The sequence below is a fragment of the Musa acuminata genome, chromosome BXJ3-2 (genome assembly GCF_036884655.1).
Source record: "Musa acuminata AAA Group cultivar baxijiao chromosome BXJ3-2, Cavendish_Baxijiao_AAA, whole genome shotgun sequence".
NCBI lineage: Eukaryota > Viridiplantae > Streptophyta > Magnoliopsida > Zingiberales > Musaceae > Musa > Musa acuminata.
In genome coordinates, this window is record NC_088350.1 from 13853384 (window position 1) to 13880465 (window position 27082).

General features: G+C 40.0%; 1 protein-coding gene across 1 annotated transcript; it reads right to left on the reverse strand.

Annotated features, from left to right (window-relative positions):
- LOC135630645 (uncharacterized) lies at positions 1 to 24737 on the reverse strand. The gene is made up of 7 exons (XM_065137721.1): positions 24513 to 24737; positions 23662 to 23692; positions 23549 to 23567; positions 23162 to 23262; positions 2147 to 2245; positions 771 to 946; positions 1 to 330 (listed from the first exon to the last, which is right to left on the reverse strand). The coding sequence occupies exons 1-7, from the start codon at positions 24681 to 24683 to the stop codon at positions 244 to 246; spliced, it is 684 nt and encodes a 227-aa protein (XP_064993793.1). The 5' UTR covers positions 24684 to 24737; the 3' UTR covers positions 1 to 243.
- Between the last annotated feature and the right edge of the window lie 2345 nt (positions 24738 to 27082).

Here is a 27082-nt window from a genome sequence, read left to right on the forward strand (position 1 = left end):
TGCACAAAGTATAATGGCCAATAATCTAATATAGTGAAATACAAAAACTTTTGATCAGTACGATATGAATATGAAACATTCACCATAGCCTAACAAAATTTAGCCTCCTCTAGGCAACAATATCAGGTATAGAATTTCATATATAGAATTCAACTCCAAAAAACAATTAGTTACAGTATTTTTGTATCGATCTGCAGTGTTTTCAAACCAGAGGTATACAAAGTACCACAGGAGAATAGCAGTTCAAGAGCTCCCACTCCATTCCTCGTAGAACTCTGCTAAGAAGTCCTCCATGAACTTGTGTCTTTTCTCTGCTCTATTTTTACCAGCCTAAAATAAATTAAAAGAGAAATGCCAATGTTAGATGACAATTATATTTAATACATGGAAGCATAAGTTTAGAATCTTGGTTTTTCTTTAAAGGTCCAACGCACATGTACATGGAAACCTTGACAATCTGGTAAACGATGACAGTAATGAGGCAAAACAATGATCTGAAAATCAAAAGAGAAAGCTAGTGGGAGCTTAATTACAGAACACTTTCCTTATCTAAGAATGCATACGTGTTCCAGTTTGATTATTTATAAATGTATCCAGGCATAAGAAATTTGGACCTAGAATGAAATATAAAATAGCAGGCAGAATAGAGTTGAATTTGCTTCAAGGATTAAGATCCCTACCGTGTTTGCATATGCAGTATTATGTTGATTGATGAAATAATTTCTGAATAGTAGAACAAATTTCAATTATTAAACTTCTAGTTTCAATACCTTTGTTTTCATCAAATCCTTCAGTTTGAAAAGCTTCTCATGAAAATGATTTACTGAAGTCTGTTTTCCATCTTTCATCACATACTTCTCTTTTGTTAAACCCTGCCTTGGTGGTATCTCAGGATCATAGAGTATATGGTTCTTACTTCCACCATATGTGAAACACCGAGCAATTCCTGAAATCAAGTGAATAGAGAAAGCTTCCAAGTTACTTTTGTTTCCAAAGCATGCACACTAGTCACAGAACTGTGGGGCTTTACCTCCATTGTTCATCTAATGCAATTATCTGACTGACTGATGTCACATTAAATTCTAAAAAAAAACATAGGAAGGACCAAGAAGTTGTTACATCAAAATAAAGATTTCTAAAGGATTGTAATACTATAATTGAAAAACAGAAGGTGAGCAGTGATGTGAAAGATATATAACTGAAAACATCTTAGCCAATATTCTATGATTTCTCAACTCCTGAAAAAATATGTTATGTTGCAATTTAACAGATCAAAACATTTCCAACAAAAGATATGAAGTGAGCATCAAGAACCATGATGGGATTTAGGCAAAGTTGACAAGGAAGCATGCCATTATATAAGTAGATCAAAACTAGTTCGTGGGCAGACATTTCACTTTCAATTTTGCCACCACTGATCTGTGAGACATAATAGTTTACATGTGTGGATGCAATAAAAAGTTCCCCTTGAAGATTTGTTTAGAAAGCAGATCAATATAGAGTTGGAAGTTTCTAGCAAATTCTTTTGCAATAAACAGTTTCTTGCAGATTTGTTTAAAAAACAGTTTAATAGATGCTACCAGTTGTCATTCAAGAAACAAAATTTAATGACTGCATCTAATTCAACCAACTTTTCTTCCCACTGCCACCATCTAATTCAATCTCCTTCTTACGATCCTGTCCTTATTCCTTTCTCTTTGATTCTTAATTCCTCTATTTATTTCTTACAATAATGAACATGCAATTTAACATCACTCTGCAACATAACACTCAACTAGGACACATAAACTACTAGAGAAGGTCCACTAATGGTGTGCCCTTGTATGTATCAAGTCATTCAACATTGCAAGTGACACCATGCAAGTATGACATGCGATCCAGGGAACAGCTGGTGCATCATGACCAACAGGCAATCCTTGCTGACTTGATTACCTCTTGTGTCTCCTTTCCACTTAATTCTCCTTTGTATGCATAAATAATCTTTCTACATCTTGCAGCTCTATAAGCAAAACAAAAAGACTGAAGCAGAAAAAAAAAAAAAAAGCAAGGATATGTGTTTTCCATGATTATGTCAGTTTGATCAAAGGCATTGCCTCCACTATCAACATACAGAGGATGTACTAACTCGTAAATATAAGGAATTTACCAATAGCACCAATTGCATCAAGTCGGTCAGCGTCTTGAACAATGCAGAATTCTAGAGAAGAATCAGGAGATGATGTAGATGCAACTTCATTTTTAAATCCTGAAATTGAAGAAAACATAATAACATTGACATATATTCTGCATGCTAGTGTAGTTGACAATAATTAGCGGAAAAAAAGACCATCATTATTAGCAACTTCACAGAGAAATAAACCAATATTTACAACTGAACATCAACAAGGAGAACAGGCACAGAGTGAGTACATGGGAAACAAGAATATAAAGCCAATTTGCAGAGTGATAAACCTAAACTGAATATCAATAAAGAGAAAAAGCACAGAACAAGAATATGCTAAATGACAATATAAGGGATTATCTGGATGACTATAGGGATTACCAAAAAACTCAAATCCCAAGTTGGATGATACGAACTTCAGTTCTGAGAGATGGTACAAAATTATGAAGGCCCGAATCTTTTGCTTCTTGGAAAGCTGGGAATTCCACTTGTACTTGTCCCATGCAAAGTCTTAAATCTTGGCTGCCAGCAGCCAGACCAATATGATGTTTGTTACAGACTGCCATATCAGCACCCCATTCAAGTTGGTACTGCTAAAACTAAGAGGAGGGAGAGAAGAGGAGGGGAGGAGGAGACAGAGAAAAGGAGAGAGGGAGGGAGAGGAGCAGAGGAGGAAGAGAAAAAGGAGATAGAAGAGGAGAGGACAGGGAGAAGAAAAGAGGAAGAGAAGCCGGTGGTGAAGGAGAAGGTAAGAAGGAGATGGAGGAGGAATAGTGAAGGCAAACAAAGCGATGACAATGGCAATGAAGTGGGGCAACGGCAACGACAACGAAGTGACCACAATGCCGAGGGGTGATGAGTAAGATGACATAGCAGGGTTGCAGAAGCAATGTTGCTAGGAGAGGAGAGGGAGATGCATGAAAGAGAGAGAATGATAGAGGGAGAGAGCATGGGAGGAAAGCATAAAAAAAGAGTTGTCTGGAAAAATTTTCTGAAAATGATAGGGCCATAGGGGTAGCTAGGCCAGATATAGTCAACATATTAGGTGGTAAGCTTGACTTCGGTTGGTAAACATATGGCCTTGTCTAAATTCAATATTCATCCGCAAAAGGACAGCCTCCCCATAACCTCGGGTAGTCCATAGGGGCAAAAAACTGGTTAGGGAACAAGCGAATGCACAGGCAAGCTACCATCGTCACTTCATCGATGCATACACTCAGGATCCCACAAATAGACATTAGATCAAACATTTTAGAGGCAATGCAAAGTACAGATACAAACTTCACAAACTTTGAACAAGCACACCACGAAAGAACCAAGGCAGCCAATCCGCAAAGTACCACACGCACAAGTGCCCATCCAACACTTCGATGAAACCAAGCGACGGCCCAACACTACTTCAGGGCCCCATGCAATTTTGTTCCACCCGTGGTTCTACGATGCTGAGATGGCTGAAATTTTGGACCGCATCTCTGATTAAGGAAAATCTAACAAGTTGCAGGCTAGAGCCGTTTTTGGATAGTTTTGCCTTCACCCGATGATCGCATGTGACATGCAATCACAAACAAGAAACAACCACAAAAACCATCTAAAATGTGATTCCCAAGTCTATTGAAGCGCTTTACATGCTGCCTAAAGCATGAACAAACATATACATTACATCAAACACCTTTGCTACGATTAGTTTGTAGTCTGTACATTCTTCCCCAATTATTCCTTCAATGTCCTCATCGAAGCGTTTACGGATGCTACATCTCCTTTCTTGCATCCTTAGTACTCCTTTAGTGACAATGCACCTACCGACTCCCACCTGGTCTCGACACTACTGTTGAGTAGTCAACTTTAATTCGCTACTACTGCTTCGAGTCACCAATGACTCTAATTTGAATATTGGACACCGAAACCTATGAATCCCCTTTGATGAAGGAAATGTGCCTTCTCTGTTAAGTGCTAGTCCATCGAACATCTTGTATCGAAAAAACTAAATATATGTTTGTTGGAGCTTTAACGAGCATTGTCACGCACAATTTAAAACTTTAAGACCTTATACTTCATAAATTTGCCTAACGAATTTTCTTTTGCATAGCCACCATCTCTAAGTAGGTTCGCACTACCTCCATTTTTCGATCTTTTTGACGTTACTATAGTGGGAAATGAAGCGGTAAGCTACCTTCGGTAGAACCAATTACCACAGGTAAGGATTTAATAATTGTTGTCTTCTATGTACTCTTCGAAGAGTCTTTAAAAATATGCAAAGCTCCTATACTATATAATTAAGAGAAATGAAGCATTCGATTTCACTCATTCTCTCAAAAGTTAAGGTCAAGTTTATTTGACTTCGCTAACTACCTCAAGTGTTGTACTCTATGCATCAAGCCGATTACTAGCCTTTGCCTTGGCCTGCTCTTTGTTCACACTTCTTGTGCTGAGTTGGTTACCTTCACCTTCACCTTGGCTTGCTCTTAGCTTTTGCCTTCCTCAAGAACTAGAAGTGTTGTACTTCTTATGCTGAGTTGGCTACCTCCTCTTTGTCATTAAACTTCATGCTAAGTTGGTTACATCCTCTTTGCCATTGAACTTCCAAAATTCAAGATGTGTTGCCTTGAAATAACAAAATTTCACCCCAATTGGAGCAAGTCTAGTGATATATCTAGTTGTCTCTAGGACTGTATCAACTTTATCATTCTTTGGAATCCCTCGTGCCCATGGCTCTTTTATCCATCACCTCACATATGCATCCCTTCTCTTCTCTTAACGATCGATAGATCTACCATTATGGCATCATGGCACTCCCTTTGAGTCCACCTTAATTCTAACTAGCGCTTGACTTTGGGTAACCAAGTCCCTGTGGACTCGTCACCCCTTTTAACTATCTACGTCAACACCTTTGCGCTCTCCAAATAATTCACCTCTATTTGATTGAAAGACATGCTACAACACCCATGCATGGCCTCCATCATCATATTGCAGGGCTTGCGTCAATTTTGTTCTCCATTGAGTCTTTAGTAGCAATGTTCGCATATCAAGCCTTATCCATTGATTGTGTCAGGCTCTCTCGAGTAAATATAAGCTCTAGAGAGGTCCACCATCCAATAACTATGATCATACGTCCATATGATCAAGTCTCTTATGAGACTACAACCTTTCTTGTGTAGCTCCAAACTTCTAATTGTGTTCACTTGTTAGCAATTAACCAAAATCCACCTAATCTATCACATGGAATCGGGTCATCCATGAATGAAAGGGAGCTCTAGGTCAGTCCATCGCTTAGTAGCTCTCGATGTTTTGTTGACTTCATTAACAATTACTGCACCAATGTCTTGATATTGGGTCTTTGCCTCTAGCACAATCTTCACCATGCATCACTTCTCTTGTGATAGCACAAATGGTAATGCTACTATATATTCTTCATGAGCGTCTATCTGCCCCATGTCAAGGTCTTCTTACTCTAACTTCCTGCTAAAAGTTAAATCAATCGCCTATTTTAGTCCTTCCATCAATCACCTCACCAATATAAGCTGTGTGCCTCAAAGCTCCTCGTCGACTTTGATACCGCATAAGATGAGTCTTCCCCACCAAAAAAAGGAAACTAAGGAACAACATGATTTTGCTCTTTGGCCAAGTGTTTATGTCCCTAACCTTCATTAAGGAAAGTTCTATGAAATTGGTACTTCCACTCTACATTCCATCTTTTATATAGACTCCCTCTATGAGGCTCGAGTTCTTCACCAAGTTCTACCCAAATTGTTTCGAACCTCGGTATGCATTAAAATGGTGGTGGCCCTTGCATCCACCATTGCATCGATCAACCCTCTATTATGCCCAATGTTCTCCTCAACAATGTTCCACCGCATGCGAGATCTTATGATGGATCCTTGCCGCTTACTCGATTCCAACCTCCTTTAATCTTTATAGAGCTTTTATCTTGAGATATTTCCATGAAATGTGTGGCCTGTTGCACATGAATCATTCGCCAATTTTTAAGACAACCTCCAAGGACTTGCCCTATTGAAGCAACATTTCTTTTGCATACTTCTCTTGAAAGTAAGTTTCAAAGATGAACATGTCTTGAGAATACTCCATCTTACATAGAATAAAATATTGTATTGTCCTTCTACTGGCCCATAAGGTTAGCATAGATTTTAGTCTCATAGACGTATATTTTCCTATCATGCAGAATAAAAAATTTTCATGGTGTATGATATTGAGTTTCGGTCACCCTAGGATAGCCATAGACACCCTATTTGTAAACAAGTTATTAACTAAATACCAAATTCTTTAAGTCGACAATTCCATTTACTAATGCAAGCCTAACACAAACTTTTTTTAGTCACCGATCAACCCATCCCCGATTCACATGGTCTCCTTTCCTAAGTGTCCTCTCTTGCATTAAGCACCATCAAGTTAGGTTGACGACATCAAATTGTAGCTCAAACTCAACCACCCTAACCTTTGTGGCATACATATTCTTCTTAGCTCACTTGTCCCCATGATGCCTCTCGCACAAATCCTCTAAATTCCATTTTCAGATGCCGACTACATTAAGCAACTAGATTCCCCAAAACAATACTCTACCCTTTATGTCGCCCCGCTAGGTCCCACTTGTGTGCTTGTCCCGTTTTAATACCATGCCCTGTGCCTTAGTTAGATTTGCCTAAGTCGTACACCCCTATGATATTCGTCCACCCTTATGATATTCATCCACCCTTGTGATATTTGTCCACCAAGGGTTAGTCTCCCCGTAACCTTGTTAAATGCAAGGAAAGAAAACTAATTATTAAACAAGCGAACATACAAGCAAAATATCATTGTTGCTCCATTAAAACATAAACTTAATCCCATAAGTAAATACTAGAGCAAACACTTCATAGACAATGCAAAGTACAAAGGTAGAATTCGCAAGCTCTAGACAATAGCTTGACAAAGGATCCAAGGCAATTCGTCGCACACAAATACCGACACACAAATGCCATAAGTCGTATGCTAATTTTAATTAGCGACAATGTTGTACTTTAACTTAATGTGAGGAAGCTAGGTTAGGATTAGCCACCTAGCCCCGTCCTCCATAATCGTGATTAAGAGCGTGACTATCAAGTAAGACAAAAGGATGACGTTAAGACATAACCTACACAAAGGTACATATGAATCTTTAGCTTTACCCTATCTTCTATAGATATCATGATATAGGGCTTTGTTCCCTTTGCCTTTCTTACATCTAAAATTATTTTACTTATCATCTAGACTTATTTTTGTTCTATGATCACAGTAAATTTAGATTAAATTACATGCTATGACTGTTAGATGATGATATATTTTCTAATAGGATTATATACAAGAAGGAATCTTCTTAATGCATATAATACTTGCAAACATACAACCTCTCTTATTTTTAGGTCACGTTGGCACTAAAAGATAGCATAAAGTAGAGGCAAGGAGATTATAGTACTTGATTAATAAAAGCAACCCTTCTTATTTCCATTAATAGCAAACCAAAACTAGATCATTCATGGAGGAATTATAGGACAACTTTGACAACAAAAAGAAAGGAATAGAACCTTTCTTTTTCTGCCAAATAATAAAAGATGCAAGAGAAATTGACCCTTATAATCTCACATTTGGCAAAGTTAGGCCTCAAGGGTGTTTAATTGGGTGATTTGCTAAATGAGCTTGATCATAACTAATAAGCTCTCCATCACAGGTCAATATGACCTAACTCGAGATTCAAGAAGATCAAATCATGCATGAGATAAAGTCATTTTCACAAAGTTGTATATCTTTTTCCTTAAAAATTAATACATCTCTTACAACAATGATTAATTACCAAATCCATTTTTACCTCAAATAATCTTTCAACTTTCACTCCTGATACCAATGCTAGCTTAACAAAACCTTTTATCTCTCTCATACATTTTGTCATTGCCACCATGGGACATTACCAGCTCGTTCACTATCGTTTCCCCCTCCCGTACACGCCATCCTCTTCTCCTCTAATTTCTTCTTCTCTTCCTCCTCTATAGCTTCATCTTCTTCTTCCTCCTCCACCGCTTTGTTTTCTTCCTTCTTTTTCCTCCATCTCTCCAATTTTCTTCTTCTCCTCCCTCATCACTCTGACTTCTTCCTTCTTCCTCCTCCGCTGCTTCCCCTTCTTTCTCCATTGCCTCCCCTTCTTCTTTCTTCCTCCTTTGTTCTTCCACCACTCGTTCCTCTTCTCTCTCATTTTCTTCCTCTCCGAAACATTGGTACATACTAACGTATCAACACATGATACATCAATACTGACTTGTATATACCAATATAACCAAATCACCAAAACAAGTCTGGTACCTAAAACGATGATCATTGGGTAATCCTTATTCAACTTACTCACTAACAGTGATTTAAAAGCATTAGGCATCAAAAGGCGCCAAGGTTCCAAAATGACTGAGGCGCTAGGTGCTCGCCCGAGTGAAGCAAGGTGTTCTTAAATATTATAATTAAAAAATATATAATATAATTAAAAAAATATAATTATTTAAATAAAAATATGATATTAACTTAAAAATCTGCTATTAACAGTATATGACTTATTGTTAACAAGACTTAGAGGGAGAGAAAAGAACTATTAACAATAAAAGAGGGGGATAAAAGGGAACTGATAATGGACAGTGGCAGCAACGGTGAGAAGGTAGCGATAAGAAGCTGGCAACAGCAGCAGCGGAGGATTAGTTTAAGACAGCTGCGGTAACACTGCGAACGGCAACAGTGACAATGGCGAAAGCTGCGAACAGCAGTAGTGAAAGCTCCAAAGGGGCGTCCGTCGATGGCGGAGGAACTAACGGTCCTCTCCCTGGACAATGGAAGGAAATACAAACGAAACAGCAACGGAAGGGAGCTATGAGCTCTTGCTAGGCCGTCGGACCCGTTCGTCGACGATAGAGGAAGGCTTAGTCCGCTGTGTCTACAACGGAGGCAACAACAAAAAGTATCAATGGTGGAGGCAGAAGCAACACTAGAGTTGGCTCGAGGTCGCGCGAGCGTGAAGGGTGGCTTCTGAGGATAAGAAACTACGTTACTAGCTACTATTGAACCGAACCTGACTTTTAAGTCTAGTTCGGTTGCCTTATTTGAACCGCGCTATCACGGACTTAGCTGGTTTGGCCTAAGTCGTGCGGCACCCTTGCATGTCCATCCGCAAAAATCAGCCTCCTCGAAACCTCTCATGGTCCCTTAGGACCTACAAAAGAGAAAACGGGTTAGAGAAAGCGCCTCACTCGGAATCTACGAGCAAACATTTCAGAAAACACTTCATAGCCAATGCAAATTACAAATAGACTTTACAAGTTCTAACAGATTGCACAACAAAGGGTCAAAATGGTCCACTACAGACCGAATATCTCTTACAAGTGTTTACATGACATAACCTTTATTTACAAGCCTAAAACGGCCACCAAACCCAACTAAATAGAGTTGTTAAGCCTTCGACCGTCCCTTTACATGCTATGCAAAGCATGAACAAACCAAAGGACACGGACATACAAGCATTACATCAAACATCCTGTTTAGAATTTTGTCCGTGACATTCTCCCCCACTTATTCCTTTGACGTCCTCGTCGAAGCCTTTGCCGACACTGCAACTCCTCGCCTTTGCTGAGTCTTCAATCTTCTGCTCTAGTTGCAATGCGCCTCTTAGCTCCCAACGGCTCTCCACTGTTGTTATTGAGTAGTCGAACTTTTGATCCGCCATGCTGCTTCAACTCACCAATGACTGACTCTAGTATGGGGTTGGCTGAGTTGTGTTGATCCCTGTTGGTTCCTACGGATTCTTCAAATAAAGGAAAAGACCATCCTTACTAATGCGCCAGTCTCTCAAATGTCTCATGCTGCTTAAATTGGGTGGATGCTTATTGGAGCTTTAACAAGCATCGCCTCGTAAACTTTTGAAGTTTTGGGTCCTTCCTCCATAAAATTTATCCATCAACTCTTCTTTCACTTAGTTGTCACTTCCAAGTAGATTCGCATCACTTCCATTTTCGATTGGCATTCTGTTGGGAAATGAAACGGATAATCTACTCTCAGTAGCACTGATCACCATTGGTGAGGATTTGATAACTATTGTCTTCCATTATCTTCGAAGGATCTTTAAACCTATGCAGAGCTCCTCTGCTGGATAGATAAGAGAATTGGGGTACTCAATTTCACCCATTCTCTTAAGAGTTGAGAAGGCAAAGGTTACCTGACTTCACCCGCCTCCTCGAGGGTTGTACTCCATGCATCGAGCTGGTTACTGACCTTCGTCTGCTCTTTGTTCATACTTCTGAAGCACTCGAAGTGTTTATACTCCTTACATTGAGTTAGTTATTGTGATTTACCTTCTCAACGCCATCGAACTTTTGGAATGCAAGAAGTTTTCACCCCAACTTGGAGCAAGTCTCTTGTAGTTTTAGTCGCCTCTAGGATTGTATCGCCTTCTCCATCAACCCTATCGCCTACTCCCCTGAGTAGCAAAGGTACAGCACCGCGTACTGCCTGCTTCGTTCCTTAGTCGTGTACTCTTGCACGACCCGACGTCCTTCACTTTCGGCTATCTTTATGAGAAGCTCGTTGACACCGGTCTTACGAAGTTCCTTGGCCTCTGCCCTTCAGCCTTGTCTCAGTACTTGGGGTTTACCTCTGCATGCTCCACCTCGGCCCCTTTCACGACCAAGTGCTCTCCCTCCATGAGAGCAAGGGATCGATGACTTCACGAAAGTCCTGCCTCTGCGGTACCATGGCGTTGCCATGCCTATGGCCCTACTATCCATCGCCTCACATCTGCATCCCTTTCTTCATGATCGGTAAATCTGCCTCTGTAGCACTATGGCACTCCTTCGAATTCACCTTCATCTTAACCGATGCTTGATTTTGGGTAGCTAAGTCCCTCTAGACTCATCATCGCTTCCTCGCCCCTTTCAACCCCCTACTTCAACACCTATGTGTTCTCTAAGCAGTTCCCCTTGGTCAATGAAAGACAGACTGCAACTCTCATGCATGGCCTCTGCTATCATGTTGTAGGGTTTGCACCGATTATGTTCTCCTTAGCTTCCTTGGTAGCAACGTTCGCTTACTCGACCTTGTCCTTTGACTTGCCGGGCTCCCTTAAGTGAATATAGGCTCTGGAGCAGTCCAACTCTCCAATTGCTTCGATCATACCTCTGCATGATCAAGTCCCTCCCATGGGACTCACTAGTACTTACATTCGAACTTTTCTCTCGGTGTTACATAGCCCTCATATGCTGATGACCAAGGTTTTCATCCGATGCAAAATTCACTGCACGCACGGAAGACCCGCCTCTGCGATACCATGACCTTCACTCCTTGAATCCATAGCCCTTCTTGTCGTCATGTTGTTCACCGAAGTGGAGCTCCCAGTAGCTCCCGATCATACCTCTGTATGACATAGTCCTTCACAGGGCTAGATTCGTGTGTATCGCATTGCCACGAATTGTTCCACCACGATCCGCTACACCATGTCGCGTCCTGGTGACATCTCCATTGTATTCCGATCCTTATGGGAAGAACTCGGATTGTGATCCCTCCATGTGTGGCCTCTGCCAACACATCGCAGGGTCTCTTCCACCTTCGATTTTGTTTGCTCTTTTAGCAATCGACATTCGTCCACCCGCTCTCAGGTCACACTCAAACGAAACACAGCTCTAGGACAGTCTATCGCCTAGTAGCTCCCAAAGTCCACCGACTTCGCTGAAATTGGTGTACCATTGTCTAGATCCTGGGCCTCTACCTCTACCAGCACAATCTCCGCTGCGCACCGCTTCCTTCATGGCAACTTGAATGACAGCACTGTGGCATATTCTTCAAGAGTACCCGCCTCTACATCCTCTTGCCTCATGCCAAGGCCTTCTGATCCCAACTTCGCCTCCGCAAGTTGAGTCGCCTCAATTCCTCCGTCAAATGCTTCTCTAAGGTAAGGTACATGTGCCTCGAAGCTCCCTTTGTCTTTAGCACCATGTAGGATGAGCCCGCTCCATCAGAATGAAGGACCCATGGAACGACATGATCCTGCTCTTGCCTCTACAAGAGTTCATGTCCTTGATCTCTGTCCAAGGAAAGCTCTGTGCCTCCGCTCCATGTTTTATCTTCTATGCCGACTCCCTTTATGCGACTTAAGTACTTCGCCAAGTTACACTCAAGTTGCTTCGCTCCTCGTTTTACATTGAGTTGATGGTGGCCCTCGCACCCACCATTCCACGGGTCAGCCCTTCGTTAAGTCTGATCTTCATATCGACTCCAAGTGTGCCTTCATTTGTGTTGTCTTGGGTCGCTCTCCCACTTGATCTCGCAATGCATCCACCAATGTATTCTCTAAAGCGAGATCATGCGACGACTCCTCAGCGCTTGCTCGATCCATTGAGCTTCGTGGAGTTGTTGTTTTTGAGGTATTCCTCCTCAACATGTACAGCCCATTGCACATGATTCTCCCTCTAGAGAGCCGGGACTTATCCCTCCTAGATATCTATCCCGTTGGAGCAACATCTCTCTTCGTTTCCTTCCCTATGAAAGTTTCGGAGACCACCATCCCCTTGAACTACTCTGATTTGCTGAACAAACTGTGCATTGTTTTGCCTCCTGCAAACGCACTTGCTAGATTGCGACTCCACGTCAATACGACCCCCGCTGCACCACTCAAGGCCTAGCAACATGCTGAACTTGCTGCACACTTCAGCCTCCTACGGACATGTCCTTCTTGTGTCGAAGAGAAAGTTCCAATGCTCTATGGCGCCGAGTTTCGATCGCCTTGGGATGGCCACGAACATTCCATCGTCCGCATACAAGCCCTTACATGAGTACCGAATTCTTCGAGTTAGCAATTCCCCTCACCTCTGTGAGCTTGGCACAACTCTTTCGGTCGCTGAGCAACCCATTCCACATTGCATGGTCTCATCCGTTACCAAGTGCCTCGCTTGCCTTGACCACCATCAAGTATGGTTGTCAACGTCGAGCCATAGCTCGAACTCAACCATCCCAACCTTTATGCTCTACGCATTCTTCCAAGCTTGTTCTCGTGGTGCCTCTTACACGAAGGGTTGGTCATTCCTCTGAATATCAATCTCAGATGCCCGCTTCTCTGAGCGACTTCTTTTCCCTACATCTTCATCCCCATTTTCCCCCAAACGGTCGCGCGTGTTGGCTGCCCTCAACACAGCCCCACTAGATCCCCCATGTTTGTATGCCAAGTGTTTCTACGAGTGCTTGTCCCGCACTGATATCATTTATCATGGACTTAGCTGGTTTTGCCTAAGTAGTGCGGCACCCTTGCATATCCATCCGTAAAGGTCAGCCTCCCCGAAACCTCCCATGGTCCCTCAGAACCTACAAAAGAGAAAACAAGTTATAGAAAGCGCCTTACTCGGGATTCACAGGCAAACATTTCATAAAACATTTCATAGCCAATGCATATTACAAATAGACTTTACAAGTTCTGAACGGTTGCACAACAAAAAGTCAAAATAGTCCACCACAGACCGAGTATCTCTCACAAGTGTCCACATGACACAACATTTATTTACAAGCCTAAAACGATCACCAAACCCAACTAAATGGGGTTGTTAAACCTTCGACCGTCCCTTTACATGCAGTGCAAAGCATGATCGAACCAAAGGATACGGACATACATAAGCATTACATCAAACATCCTGTTTAGAATTTTGTCTGTGACAACGTGCTAGCCCAAAGCGCCCGACTCCCAAGTTCGGGTGAGCGCCCAAGCGACGCCTCATTGAAGCATATCGTTTGATCCACACACGAGGCTCTCGGGCCTCGCCTCGCCCGAGCATATATTTAAATCACTACTCACTAATCAAGTATATGTTCCAAATTATTCTACCTTATCATTCTACTTCTTTTCTCATCCAATCATAACTATATTTATAAATAACTCTATTATAGCTTATTAATTATCATTCGACTAGCACCTCAAATCCATAGACATTAAGCATTTACTTGTATCTTTAGAAGTTACTTGGTTGATTGTGACCCACGATCAATAGAACAAGATTAATTAAAAATTACTAACTCATTTTAGGTACAGCATTAATTAACGAGTTACTTGCATCTTTAGAAGTTACTTGGGCGAGCACCCAGGTGGCGCCTCTTTGAAGCGCCCCGCCTGGAAATTAAGCGAGGCGCTCGGGCCTTGCCTCGCCTCGCCCGAGCGCCTTTTTAAATCACTATCCTCTACTACCTCCTTACATGAGCTAGTTTTAGTTGTTTTGCAAATTATAAAAGCAAAAAAAATTATTGTTATTAATCAAGTACCACAACAACTTTCACGAGAAAAAACTTTTCATTATTTATATTAGAATTTAGAAATCTTCTTGCCTCTGCTTTATGTTATGTTTTAGTGCCAATGTGACTAAAATAACAAGGGTTGCATGTTTGTAAGTTTCATGTGCATTAAAAAGATTCCTTCGTGTATCTAATCCTTTTAGATACATAAAAGATGAGAATACTTCATTGCATTGGAGAGAGAGTGCAACATAGATTAAGAGTTTTGATAGAGTTCTCTCTTTCAAAAAATTTTAGATGTAAACTTAGGCTTCTAATCTAGGTAGTTTTGCCTACTAATATTCAGTTTTAGGAACAATTGTCTATCAAAATTGCATACAACCTACATTATGAAATTATAATTTACTCCTCAAAACCCTTTTTTTGTTTGTAACTTTAATATGTTTCTTGAACTTCTCAAATTTCTCTAATGTGACTGCTTTGGTGAGGAAATATGTTGGTTGATCACTTGTATTAATGAAATTCAAACATATCTCATCTTTGTTCACCAAGCATACTTGAGAAGTAATTAGGGAAAAGATCGTGCATAGTGGCGTGCAGCAAGGTGGTGGTAAGCAAAAGTTGTCGATAGCGGCCTGCGTGAGAAGTGAAGGCATCGATCACGATGAGAAGTCGCAAAGAGAAGCGAAGGCATCAACCACAACTTCATGAGAAGCAGAGGCAACATGAAAATTATTAAGGATTTAGGGTTCCCCTTTTATATGACGAACTAGACTGGGGGCAGCCCACGTACCGATTGGCACTCAGACCGGTACATACCACCTGTTTAATACCAGCCCGGGCGATACATAAACCAACTTTTACTCCCATGACTTTAAATGAAAAGCTACATCATTTTGATGAAATTGAAATGGTTGATACAACACTCTTTAAAAAGACCTAATATTTTACATGTTGCGAGTATGGTTTCCAAGGCTCACGAATGATTATAGCAAAATACATTATGCAGTAGCTAAAAGAATATTAAGATATCTTCAAGAAAGCAAGATGCAAGGCAAGGCATCAAATATAAGAAAGAAAAAGATAAGTTAATTGGCTATACAGATAGTGAATGGGCTAATTCTATAGAAGACTAAAAAATGTATTATAGTTATCTTTTCAGCTTAGGTACAAAGGTGATATCATGGAGCTTAAAGAAGCAAAAGTTAATATCATTGTCCTCTGTTGAAGCCGAATATATTGCTGCTACGAATACACAATATGAAGCTATTTGGTTGAGAAGAATACTCTCATATTTGCATCAACTACAAGTACAACCAATAACCATTTATTGTGACAATGTCTTCAAATGCAATGACAAAAAATCCTATTTTTTGTACAAGGTCAAAACACATTGAACTTTGTCACCACTTCATTAGAGGCTTGGTGAAAAAAGATGAGATATATTTGAAGTTCATCAGTACAACTGATCAACCTTTAGATTTCCTCGTAGTCACATTAGAGAAATTTGAGAAGTTCAAGAGGCATCTCAAAATTATAAATTAAGCAGGGGTGTTGAGGAGTAATTTTAACTTTATAATGCAGTTTATGTGTAATTTTGATAGGTCATTGTGCCTAAAACTGAATATTAGTGGACAAAACTATCTAAATTAGAAACCTAAGTTTAGATCTAGAATTTTCTATAGAAAACTCGCTTTGCGAAAGAGAGAACTATATCCAAAACTTTCAATATATATTGCAATTTTCTCTTCAATACAATTAAGTATTCTCTTTTCTTCCCCAACAAATTTCAACAGATTATTTAATCTAAATTCATCGAGATCGTTGAACAAGAATAGAATCTAGACGATAGGAAAGCACAATAATTTTAGATGCAAGAAAGAAAAGCAAAGGAACATATCGACATCTACATAAGACTGGGAAAAGTCAAAGATTCGGATCCTCTTGTGGTTGATGCCCTAACGTTATCCTTGTCTTCCTTGATAGTCATACTCTCTATCACGATAAGGGAGAAGGGGATATTGGCTGTAAGAATAAGGGGAGGGGGCTAACTAACTCTAGGTTCCTCTCATTAAGCTAAAGTACAAAATTGTGTTAGGACTCTAGCTTGGAGAGTCCTAATTGAGAGGGACATTCATGTAAAACTATTAGGACTCTAGCTAGGAGAGTCCTAATTGAGAGGGACAGGTGTTTTCTTAAAGAAGAATTAGGAGTTGTAAGGGAATAGGAGTCTTGACTATGAGTCCTACTAGGAGTTGGTTAAAAGTAAGAGTCTTAAGTAGGAGTCCTATTAGGAGTTAGGGTTTAGAAGCCCTATAAATAGCCATGTATTCCTTCTCTTTTCACAAGCAATAGATGAATCTTTTCTGCAGCCTTTGAGCAGCAACTTAGAGGGAGGAACCCCTATAGAGTTCCAAGGAGGCCGATCCCCTAAAGAGATCAACCCCAAGTTTAGAATCTGCAAGGGTTCTAACACCTGGTATCAGAGCAGCGTTCTTGGCATCTCGCTGCCCTTCCACTGCCATCCATCAACCCTCCACAACCGCCCAAAGCAATTCCCACAATTGCTTAAAAGATCATCGCCAAATTCCACCGTCATCTCCACCACCGCAGATCATCCTTTGATCTCCCCGTGAATTGCAACAAGTTCTGGTTTCCTACCTTACTGCTGCTGCAATTTAGTTATCCTTATTCGAAAATCCAAAAAAAAAAAATGTTCCTATATTGCTGCATAAATCTTTCGTCACAAAGTTTTCATCTCTACGACGAAAGATACATTGCAGAATTCTAGCCGCATAGCACCATCTGTTTGATCTTGCTACTATGCTTTTTCTATCCAAATTTCTATGAAATTTTTATTACATCTTTGACACTTCCTAACAGCAGATTTCCCTTTGGTTTTTTCGAAAAAATCTCAATATAAACCATTGATCTTTTACGTCTAATCTGCTATACTTAAAAATCTAAATTGTAAAATTTCAGCCGCATAGCACTGTTTTTTTATCTTGATACTACGTTGTTTCTATCCAAATCTCTACGAAATTTTTATGATAGCTTTGACACTTCCTAATAGTGGATTTCCCTTTGGTTTCATCAAAAAATTCTCAAAATAAACCACTGATCTTTTACGTCCAATCTGCTATACCTAAAAATCTGTGCTGCAGAAAATTTCAGCCGCATATTATTGCCTTAACCCATCTATTTGCAATCTTTTTTGAATGAAATTTCTTACACACTTCATAGATCATCTTGGTTTTCATCTAAGATTGATATATTAAGAAATTCATCTCTAAAAATGATTTTATGTTGCTGCAATTTTCGTCGTAACCCGCTGAAATTTTTCGACGAGAATTCTGCAATCGCAAATTGCACCAATTTCCTTGCTGTTATTCTGCCGAAATTTTCTTGATTAAATTAGATATCCTTGCTGTCATATAAACTGTGATTTTGCTATCAATTCCCTCCTCAATTCTCTCAAGTTTTTGGTGGAAATTACGTCGAGAAACCGTTGTTTCTTCAACGACAATTCTACTCTTACAAGACAGCACATACTTGCTGCAACTTTCACTGATTTCTATCAAACCTTTGCTACCATCTATCACAGATCCAAAACTTTCTTCCACAACCCTAAAACTCTGCCAAACCACACCCTCAAACTGCACCCAAAACAGCCACAAAACAAGCCTAAACCGCAGCCTACATCCACCAATCCACCAACCCTTTCAACCATCACTTCTCTCAACCTATACATGCCTTTAACCCAACAACAAAAGAGAGATCTTAACATCATAGATTTGGGGGCATATACTATGGCATCTAAGGAGGCAATCAATGCTAAATTCGAAGCCTTGGAGGAACGAATGGAGGATAAGATTCGGATGCTCTTTACTGAACTCAGATTGGGCCGACCACTAAGCCCGAAGAAATCATATCAAGGAGAGAGCTTTGCCCAATCACACCAAGCCCAAATATATGACTTCCAAGAGAGGGGAAGCTCTATGACCAATCCCAACTATCCATGCATGAGAGTGGATTTCCCTAGATGGGAAGAAGGAGACCCGATTGGTTGGATCTCGCGCGCGGAGCGATATTTTCGGTACCATAAAACCGCGGATGCATCTATGGTGAAAATTGCAGCTATACATCTTGAAGGGGATGCTATACGGTGGTTTGATTGGTTTGAACATACTTATGGAGTCCTTTCATGGCGACAATTCAAAGAAGGACTGCTGATTCGCTTCAGACCAACCGATTACGAGAATATTGACGAACAACTAGCAAAGATCCGACAAACCTCCACCATTCAGGAGTACCAAACCAGGTTTGAAAGGTTATCTAATCAAACTTGTGATTGGTCTCAAAAACAGCTATTGAGGACCTTCATTGAGGGCTTGAAGCCGGAGATCCGAGGAGAAGTTAAAGCACAACAACCGTATACGCTTATGGCAGCCACCTCTTTCGCACGACATCAAGAGGAGCAATTGAACCATGAAGCTCGAAGGACTAGGGTTACTCCTCAACCAGTAATATCGAAGCCCTCAGCCCCCCCTACTGTCGACCAAGTCCCTACACCAAAGAGGTTAACAAGAGAAGAGTTTCGGGAGCGATATGCGAAGGGGTTATGTTGGCATTGTGATGAGCCGTGGAGCCATGAGCATCGCTGTAGTAAAGGGGGACTTCTTATGATTGAACTGATAGAAGAAGAGGTCATTGAACATCCAGAAGAGAGCCTTGAACATGAAGAAGAAGATGCAGAAGAAGAGCCACAACCGATCGAAGTTACGGTACATACACTAGCTGGCTACTCAAACCCGCAAACGATGAAAGTTGGAGGCTTTCTCAAACAACAACCGATCACTGTTCTCATCGACACGAGCAGCACTAATAACTTCCTAAATAGTAAGGTTGCTGTCCATATGAACTTACCTATTGAGAATTGCAGCAGGTTTGTCGCTAAGGTCGCCAACGGACGGATTTTGAAGTATGATCATAGGTGCCCGCAGGTGAAACTGTTGCTGCAGGACCAAGAGATAGTTATAGATTTCTTCCTCCTCCCTCTTGATGATCATGAGGCCATACTCAGAATTAAATGGTTGATGACATTAGGTGATATTTCTTGGAATTTTATGAAACTAATTATGAAATTTTACAGTAAGGAGAAACAGGTGACATTGCACGGGAAACGTGGGGGCGACATAACAACGATTTGCACACAACAAATGGAGAATGTTTTGCATAAAGCATGCAGCGGCTTTTTGGTACAACTTGAGCAGCAAACTAAGGGAGAGCCAACAGAATTTGAAGATCCAAATCTACTTCCTTTGCTTACTGAATTTTCAAATATATTTGACGAACCGCGCAACCTACCTCTTACCCGTCGGCATGATCATTATATAATGATTTTTCCAGGCAAATCTTCAGCAAATGCTCAGCCATATCAGTATCCACATCTCCAGAAGGATGAAATAGAAAGGATTATAAAAGAGATGCTCGAAACAGGAGTTATTCGGCCAAGTTGCAACCTCTACTCTTCGCCGGTGCTACTTGTACGCAAGAAGGACGGAACAAGACGAATATGTGTTGATTACCGAGCTCTCAATGGCATAATCATCAAGGACAAATACTTTATTCCAATAGTAGATGAATTGCTAGATGAAAGGGAGCACAAATCTTCATAAAGCTGGACCTTCGATCCGGGTATCATCAAATACGAGTATGCGAAGAATACATACCGAAACCACCTTTTGAACACACAACAACCACTATGAATTTTTGCTTTCTTCAAAAGAAGGTGGAATATCTTGGGCATATCATATCAAAGGAAGGTGTGGCAGTAGACCCCTTCAAAATTAGAGCAATGCAAAACTGGCCGACCCCGAGGAACATAAAATTGCTACATGGCTTTCTGGGTTTAACATGCTACTACTACAAGTTCGTGAAAAACTATGGAGAGATCAGTGCACCACTTACTTCCTTACTGAAAAAAAGATGCCTTCCAATGGTCGGACAGAGCCTCCACTGCCTTCGACAAACTTAAGGCAGCTATTACAACGACGCCGGTGCTAACACTACCAGATTTCAACCGACCCTTCATTATTGAGGCCGACGCATCTGGAGTCGGAATTGAAGCCATTCTCATGCAAGATGGTCGACCACTCACATACACTAGCAAGACATTATCTCCCTCCCATCAAAATAAGTCAACATATGATAAGGAGATGCTCGCCATTGTGCGCGCAGCAACGAGGTGGAGACCCTACTTGATTGGTCGACGATTTCAAATTAAAACCGACCATAAAAGCCTCAAGTACTTTTTGGAGCGAAAGATAACATCCCCTGAGCAATAAAAATGGGTAACAAAACTTCTTGGATTTGATTATGAAATAACTTACAAAAAGGGGAAAGAGAATGTTTTTGCAGATGCGTTTTCGCAGCTACCCGAGCAAGTTGAAGTTTCGGTCGTTTCACTTCCGACCAGCGACTTCCTTGAATATATTAAGATGGAATGGCAGGAAGATTCAGATACTAGTAAGATTATAAAAAAAATTAGAGAAAGCACCAAGCCCCATGGCTCATTACAATCGGGACTCAAAAGAATTATGCTATAAGAGATGCATTGTGCTTGTGACAAATTCTACTTGCATCTTCAAGAGCAGATTTTGGACAAAGTTATTCCATATGCAGGGTACTAAATTGAAAATGAGTACGACATATCACCCACAAACCAACAGTCAGACGGAAGTTTTAAATAGGTGCTTGGAGACAGCCCAAAACCACCCACCAAATATGACTACCCAAAGAGAACTCCAGACCCAGCCAAGTGTCATTATTGATCGACGGATCGTGACTCGACGACAACGACCCACTAATGAAGTGCTAATAAAGTGGGTGAATCTACCAATAGAATATGCCACTTGGGAGAACTATGACGACTTGAAGATCAAATTCCCAGAATTCACGAATCATCAGCCTCGAGGACAAGGCTGATTTGAAGAGGGCGGGTCTGTTAGGACTCTAGCTTGGAGAGTCCTAATTGAGAGGGACATTCATGTAAAACTATTAGGACTCTAGCTAGGAGAGTCCTAATTAAGAGGGACATTCTGTTAGGACTCTAGCTAGGAGAGTCCTAATTGAGAGGGGCATTCAAGTAGGAGGTGTTTTCTTAAAGAAGAATTAGGAGTTGTAAGGGAATAGGAGTCTTGACTATGAGTCCTACTAGGAGTTGGTTAGAAGTAAGAGTCTTAAGTAGGAGTCCTATTAGGAGTTAGGGTTTAGAAGCCCTATAAATAGCCATGTATTCCTTCTCTTTTCACAAGCAATAGATGAATCTTTTCTGCAGCCTTTGAGCAGCAACTTGGAGGGAGGAACCCCTATAGAGTTCCAAGGAGGCCGATCCCCTAAAGAGATCAACCCCAAGTTTAAAATCTGCAAGGGTTTTAACAAATTGCTCTTAATTAAAATTATGGTATTAATCTAATACTACCCCGGAACCACATCCAGCCCTATGCCACCTAGGGGTTCTAGGGTGCTAACATAGCTGACGTTTTGGTCATATCTCTACTCTAGGAAATCTCTAGATGTTGCAGGTTAGATAAAGGCTTCATTTTTGGGTAGACCACATGCAAGTTGCTATCACAAGCAAAAAAAGGCTATAACCCAACCAAATGGGGCTATCAAGCCTACTGCAAACTGTTAAACAAACTAAAAAGCATGGATATTACATCGAACACCTTCACTGCCAACAATCTATGATAGTGTGTTAAGAAATTGTGTTGGATTCCAATCAATATTGTAATCATATCGAGCGATCCACAAGCCATAACTGTTTTTAATCCATGCTTCCAATGGACCACATTCTAAAGAAGTTCATGCATTATAACCTTATATAACAATTGCTACTTTCATATTGGCTTCTGTCCATCATAGAGATAATATTCAATATTTTACATTTCTCCCATTTTCTTTTTATTTTCCAATTTCTCTTTTAGTAGAGTTCTTTGCCTTTTTTACAAATTTTCCCCTTTTCATCTTTTGTTTTCAGTAGGTAACTTCATGCCTTTGTTTGAGTAGCAATTTTCTCAACTCATGTTAAAATAAGTTGCAATCTGAAGTTATAAAGTTCGTTAATCGATAGAGTAGCAATGAGCATAATGGATACTACAAGATTGATCCTTTCTTTCTTCTAATCAAAGATGGAAGAGGCCCTTTCAGATAATTTACCTTCAAGACAATGTGAATATCTTTTCCACATTTCAAACCTCTTTTTCTGCTCAAAGCACATAGATGTTCATTACTATTTCCACCAAATGGCATTTGAATATCTAGCTTCTAATATCTCAGTGGAGAAATCTTATCTATGGGATTATCTAGCAATACACAACAATCTGACAAAAAAAGATCAAACTAGACCTGCATTTTTCCAACAAAAAGTTTATCTTCGAGAATGTTGCTCCTGTATGCATTGATGAACAACATACTTTTTCTATTAGGATAGTGCAAATACAAAATTTGTTACATGTATTTAGGATGTCATGTCATCAGTTCATGTTGATGCCCAATTCCAATCAACCAAGCAATTTGAAGACATTATGGAGAGACTATCAAATACAAAACATTAGTTGCATAGCATGTTCTGTGCTGAATGTACAAAGCCAATATGATATAAGCTTGTATTGAGAAGTGTTATATGGGGAAAAGAATGTCGAAATACAACATATATTCACATTCAAGAAAGCTCACCCATGTGCCTAATGATAGCAAGAATCTTTTCTCTTTTGCTTTCTTCTAGTCCCTCTTCCTCAAGAAACTTCTCTACAGTGGTGGTATCCTCAGTCAAATCCCTGCAATATTTGAACTTGAAGTACAAAACTTGACACCGAAAACAGAGAAAATTAAAAATTTGCAAAAAGAATTTACAAGATTAGGAAACTCATCATCTCACTGACTAACAAAGGTGAAATCAAGTTCAAGTATACCAAGATAAACAGAACTCCAAAATTACAAATCTGACTATTATTGTGAAATATACAATCGGCAACCTGATCATAATTCAAGAATATCAACTAAAAACAGAATCACAATAAAGGGTAAACTATTTAGACATGTGGCAAAAGTAGCAATACCCACTTGGCGTACTTGTAATCTCCTGCAGTAGAAAGAGTACTCACATGAATATCAAATTTAATTAAATGATAAAAGACAATATTCTCCAAAATCAGTAAGAAAAAAACAACCATTACCTATGTCATGAAGAAGAGCAGCAAGTTCCACCTAATCAAAAGCCAAAAGATCATAGCTTTAGAGATTTAGGATCAAGATTCAAGAAAAACAGCAACATTCTCTATGCTCCAAATTTGCACAACAATGCACCTCCATGTTAATTTCTGCATCTATTGTGCATATGTGGTAGCACATACAGGAAAAAGATAAGGGACCAAGTAAGTGCAGAGACATGAAAGAAACAATTTGGAGTTCTTTTTAATTTGGAACCAACAGCACAATCCTAAATGGAATCAGTTTCCTGCTTCTCTTCCAATATGGTACAGTTTCTAATTGGTCGGAAATAACAAGTTCAACAGCAAGATGAGCCAGGCACTCCAACATCAAAGGAAGCGATGCATCGTTCATTTGCGTCGCAACCCATAAGAGGTTTACCCTCAAAAGTAACCAACCGGTAATTTTGTGGCGTTACTCGATCATCCTCAAGTCCTGAATGCACAAAAATAAAGCCTACCTCCTGATGGTAATCAAACTTAAACTGATATTCTAATGCAGGACGACTGCACAGAAGAAACACTAGGAAAAATCAAATTGTGAAATATTTCGTATCTCACGAAACCCTATGTGTCAAATCAACAAGAACAACAATTGGATGAGGGAACATCTCAGTGAGATAAAAAGGCTAACTTTCGTGCCATAATAAGAACATTCTTCGAACCATCATAAAAATGAAACTTTCGAACGACCAGCACAAACAGATTGGAAACAAGCTTTGTGCTTAATGCTCCATCATCGTATCGTTTCTTGACGGGATGAAATTGCTAAAGGACAAGAAGAAATAGGAGAAGAGAATGGGAAGATAGATTCTTACTATTTCTAAGGAGGGGCCAGACAAGGCCTCTTCTTTGGCGAGGGAGAGGGCGAGGCCGCGCACCCTAAATGCGTGGGCGGCGTCGTGGGACGCGTCGCGCTCTCCCATGGTCGCAGCCACCAGCTTCTCCGCCTTCCACACGATTTCCGGCTTCTCCTTCTCCGCCTCCATTTTCCACCAGTGCGACAACAAACAGAAACTTCTGCCGACTTGCCCTGTTTTTAAGGTGACAGTTGCCCTGCCCCTAATATGTACTCTATTGTTGTTATTAACCCGTAAAAACCTTCATACCATTGACATGTTTTGTTTAATTTCATTTTTATATTCAGCCCCTAAAATATACCGTATTTATTATTAATTCCCGGTAATCTTCATGCATCACGGGCCATAAACATGGGAGGTCTTTGTGCAATAGCCATGATACAGAAACATAAAGAACCCAGTTAAAGTTCCATGGATTACGATGATTAATCTTTAAGAATCCTCTTAGATTTTAGAAGAATAGTTGCGAAAGTTGTAATTTATTTGGAGCAGACTTTTTTTGGTGCAAAATTGTTTATATGAATTTGAAATACTTATACCAAATAATCGATAATTATCAATAACTAAAATTTTCTTCTCGCAACCATTGAATCTAAGGATAAAACTTGAGCTTAAAACTAGTCAATAGAGAGTTTGACTTATTTTATCGAGGTCATAACAGTCAAATTCTTTGATTATTGTTGTGCCACAAAGAACTTTGTGCAAGATATCTGTGATTACTCAGAATATGATTTCAAATATCCCTATTTAAAAATAGTGAAAACTAGACAAACAAAACTATAAAACATGATCATGGTCTACCACATTCTGGGTAGAAACATATCTAGAAATGATATCTACTTCATATCGAAATAGTTTTTATATTCTCTCTTTAAGTATTAGTACGTATACACAAAAGAATAATTCTGACAATATCCTGATATACAATATATGAATGTTGATAAGGATGACCAAACAGAATTGTAACTATCATAAGGTTCCATATCAAACATACTAAGCAATTTAGACAAGTGCAGGTATTTTGTGTTATCCAAGCCACTTCATATACCTATCATAACGGCCTTGATTCATTGATCAATCTTCTCATGACGTCAAGGAACTATGTAAAAATTTAATCTTTTTATTTTTTATTTTTTCATTGTGCATGTGATGTCACCCCAGATGTCTCAATAGTGGTATCAGAGCCAAGTTGTTCGTGTGAAAGATTGATTTATAAACTATATGTGTTGTATTCAATCACGTTAAATTATTTTTACGCGATTGCTATAATATTTATCATAATTTTGAGATATGGACTGCACATCTTCTCCCTGCTAAAAAGTGCTTTAGATCAATATTTTGTCACCAAAATTATTATCGCAAAATAGAGGAAAAAGGGGCAGCAACTATTGCTGCCCTATAGTTTAGCCGAAGGTTGCTTGCAGCCTTGGCTGAGAGCACATCTTGCTACTGTCGACCTAGCCAAAGGCAGTAAGGGTGCTCTTGGCCGAGGGGAAGGCAACCCTTGTAGCTAGGTTTCCTGGCTATAGGGGGTACCCCTAGCGACTAAGGTTTCCTAATCGTAGGGGTTGCCTTGGCAACCAAGACTCTGTTAGGATCGAGTCGGCACTAAGAGGGGGAGTGAGGGTGAATTAGTACAATGGATAAAAAATCGATTTTAAAAAATCTTTATTTCGATAAAAACCAATTTCATATCAGAAAGATAACTTAAAATCTCATTCGTATATGTAATGGAAGTAGTAGGCAAGTAAAACAGTTTGCAGTAAAGATAAATTTCTCAAATATAAATGTAAATCAGATTTTTATAATGATTTAATCGTCGTGACCTACATCCACTCCGCTGATTACTCTTCTTCGAGGCCATCGGCATCCACTAACGATCTTCTTTCAATGGGTGAAGATCAACTACCCTTTTATACCCCTCTTCTCCTTTTTATAGGTTTAGGAGATAACCTTTTATAACCCTCTTTTATAAGGTATCCCTTACACACATCTCTTAAAACTCTCTCTAAGCTTTAGGAGGAGGGAACTCAATTTTCGAATAGGGTTTACAACTTTAGAATCACAGAGTTTTGCTCAACTTTCTTGTTGTTACATGTGTTGAATCTCGAATTGTGATGATGAAACCAATCAATATGTGTTTATGTTTTAATCTATATTTTGAGTGACATAAGATGCTTTGATCAAGATGAGACAATTAAAGCAGGAAAATCATATTGGGCCGGAGGAACATGTCAGAAGATTGGACGTCGGGCCAGTGGATCAGTTGACGTATCGACAGAAGGCTTTGAGTCATGGATTCAGGCATTGGGCCAAGAAGAGTGGATATTTCGCCAAGGACATCGGAGTTGCGGAGTCAACTGGCTGATTGGCAATAGGCCGTAGGAGAGGACGATGCACCGAAGAATCGGACGAAACGTCGAGGGACCAATGACATGCCGGACAACTTAATTAGATGTTTAGGATTAATTGGCTAGATCGAAGTGTGTTTTACATATGCAGGATTAACTACGATAGCATGAAGACAT

What these genes read in the sequence shown, in the direction of transcription:
- LOC135630645 (XM_065137721.1), bottom strand. Translation starts at nt 24,683, where the DNA reads ATGGAGGCGGAGAAGGAGAAGCCGGAAATCGTGTGGAAGGCGGAGAAG. An exon ending in CTGGCCCCTCCTTAGAAATA is followed by an intron (nt 23,693 to 24,512) that starts GTAAGAATCTAT and finishes GCTTTTGATTAG; the next exon opens with GTGGAACTTGCTGCTCTTCT. An exon ending in TGCTATCATTAGGCACATGG is followed by an intron (nt 2,246 to 23,161) that starts GTGAGCTTTCTT and finishes CTTCAATTTCAG; the next exon opens with GATTTAAAAATGAAGTTGCA.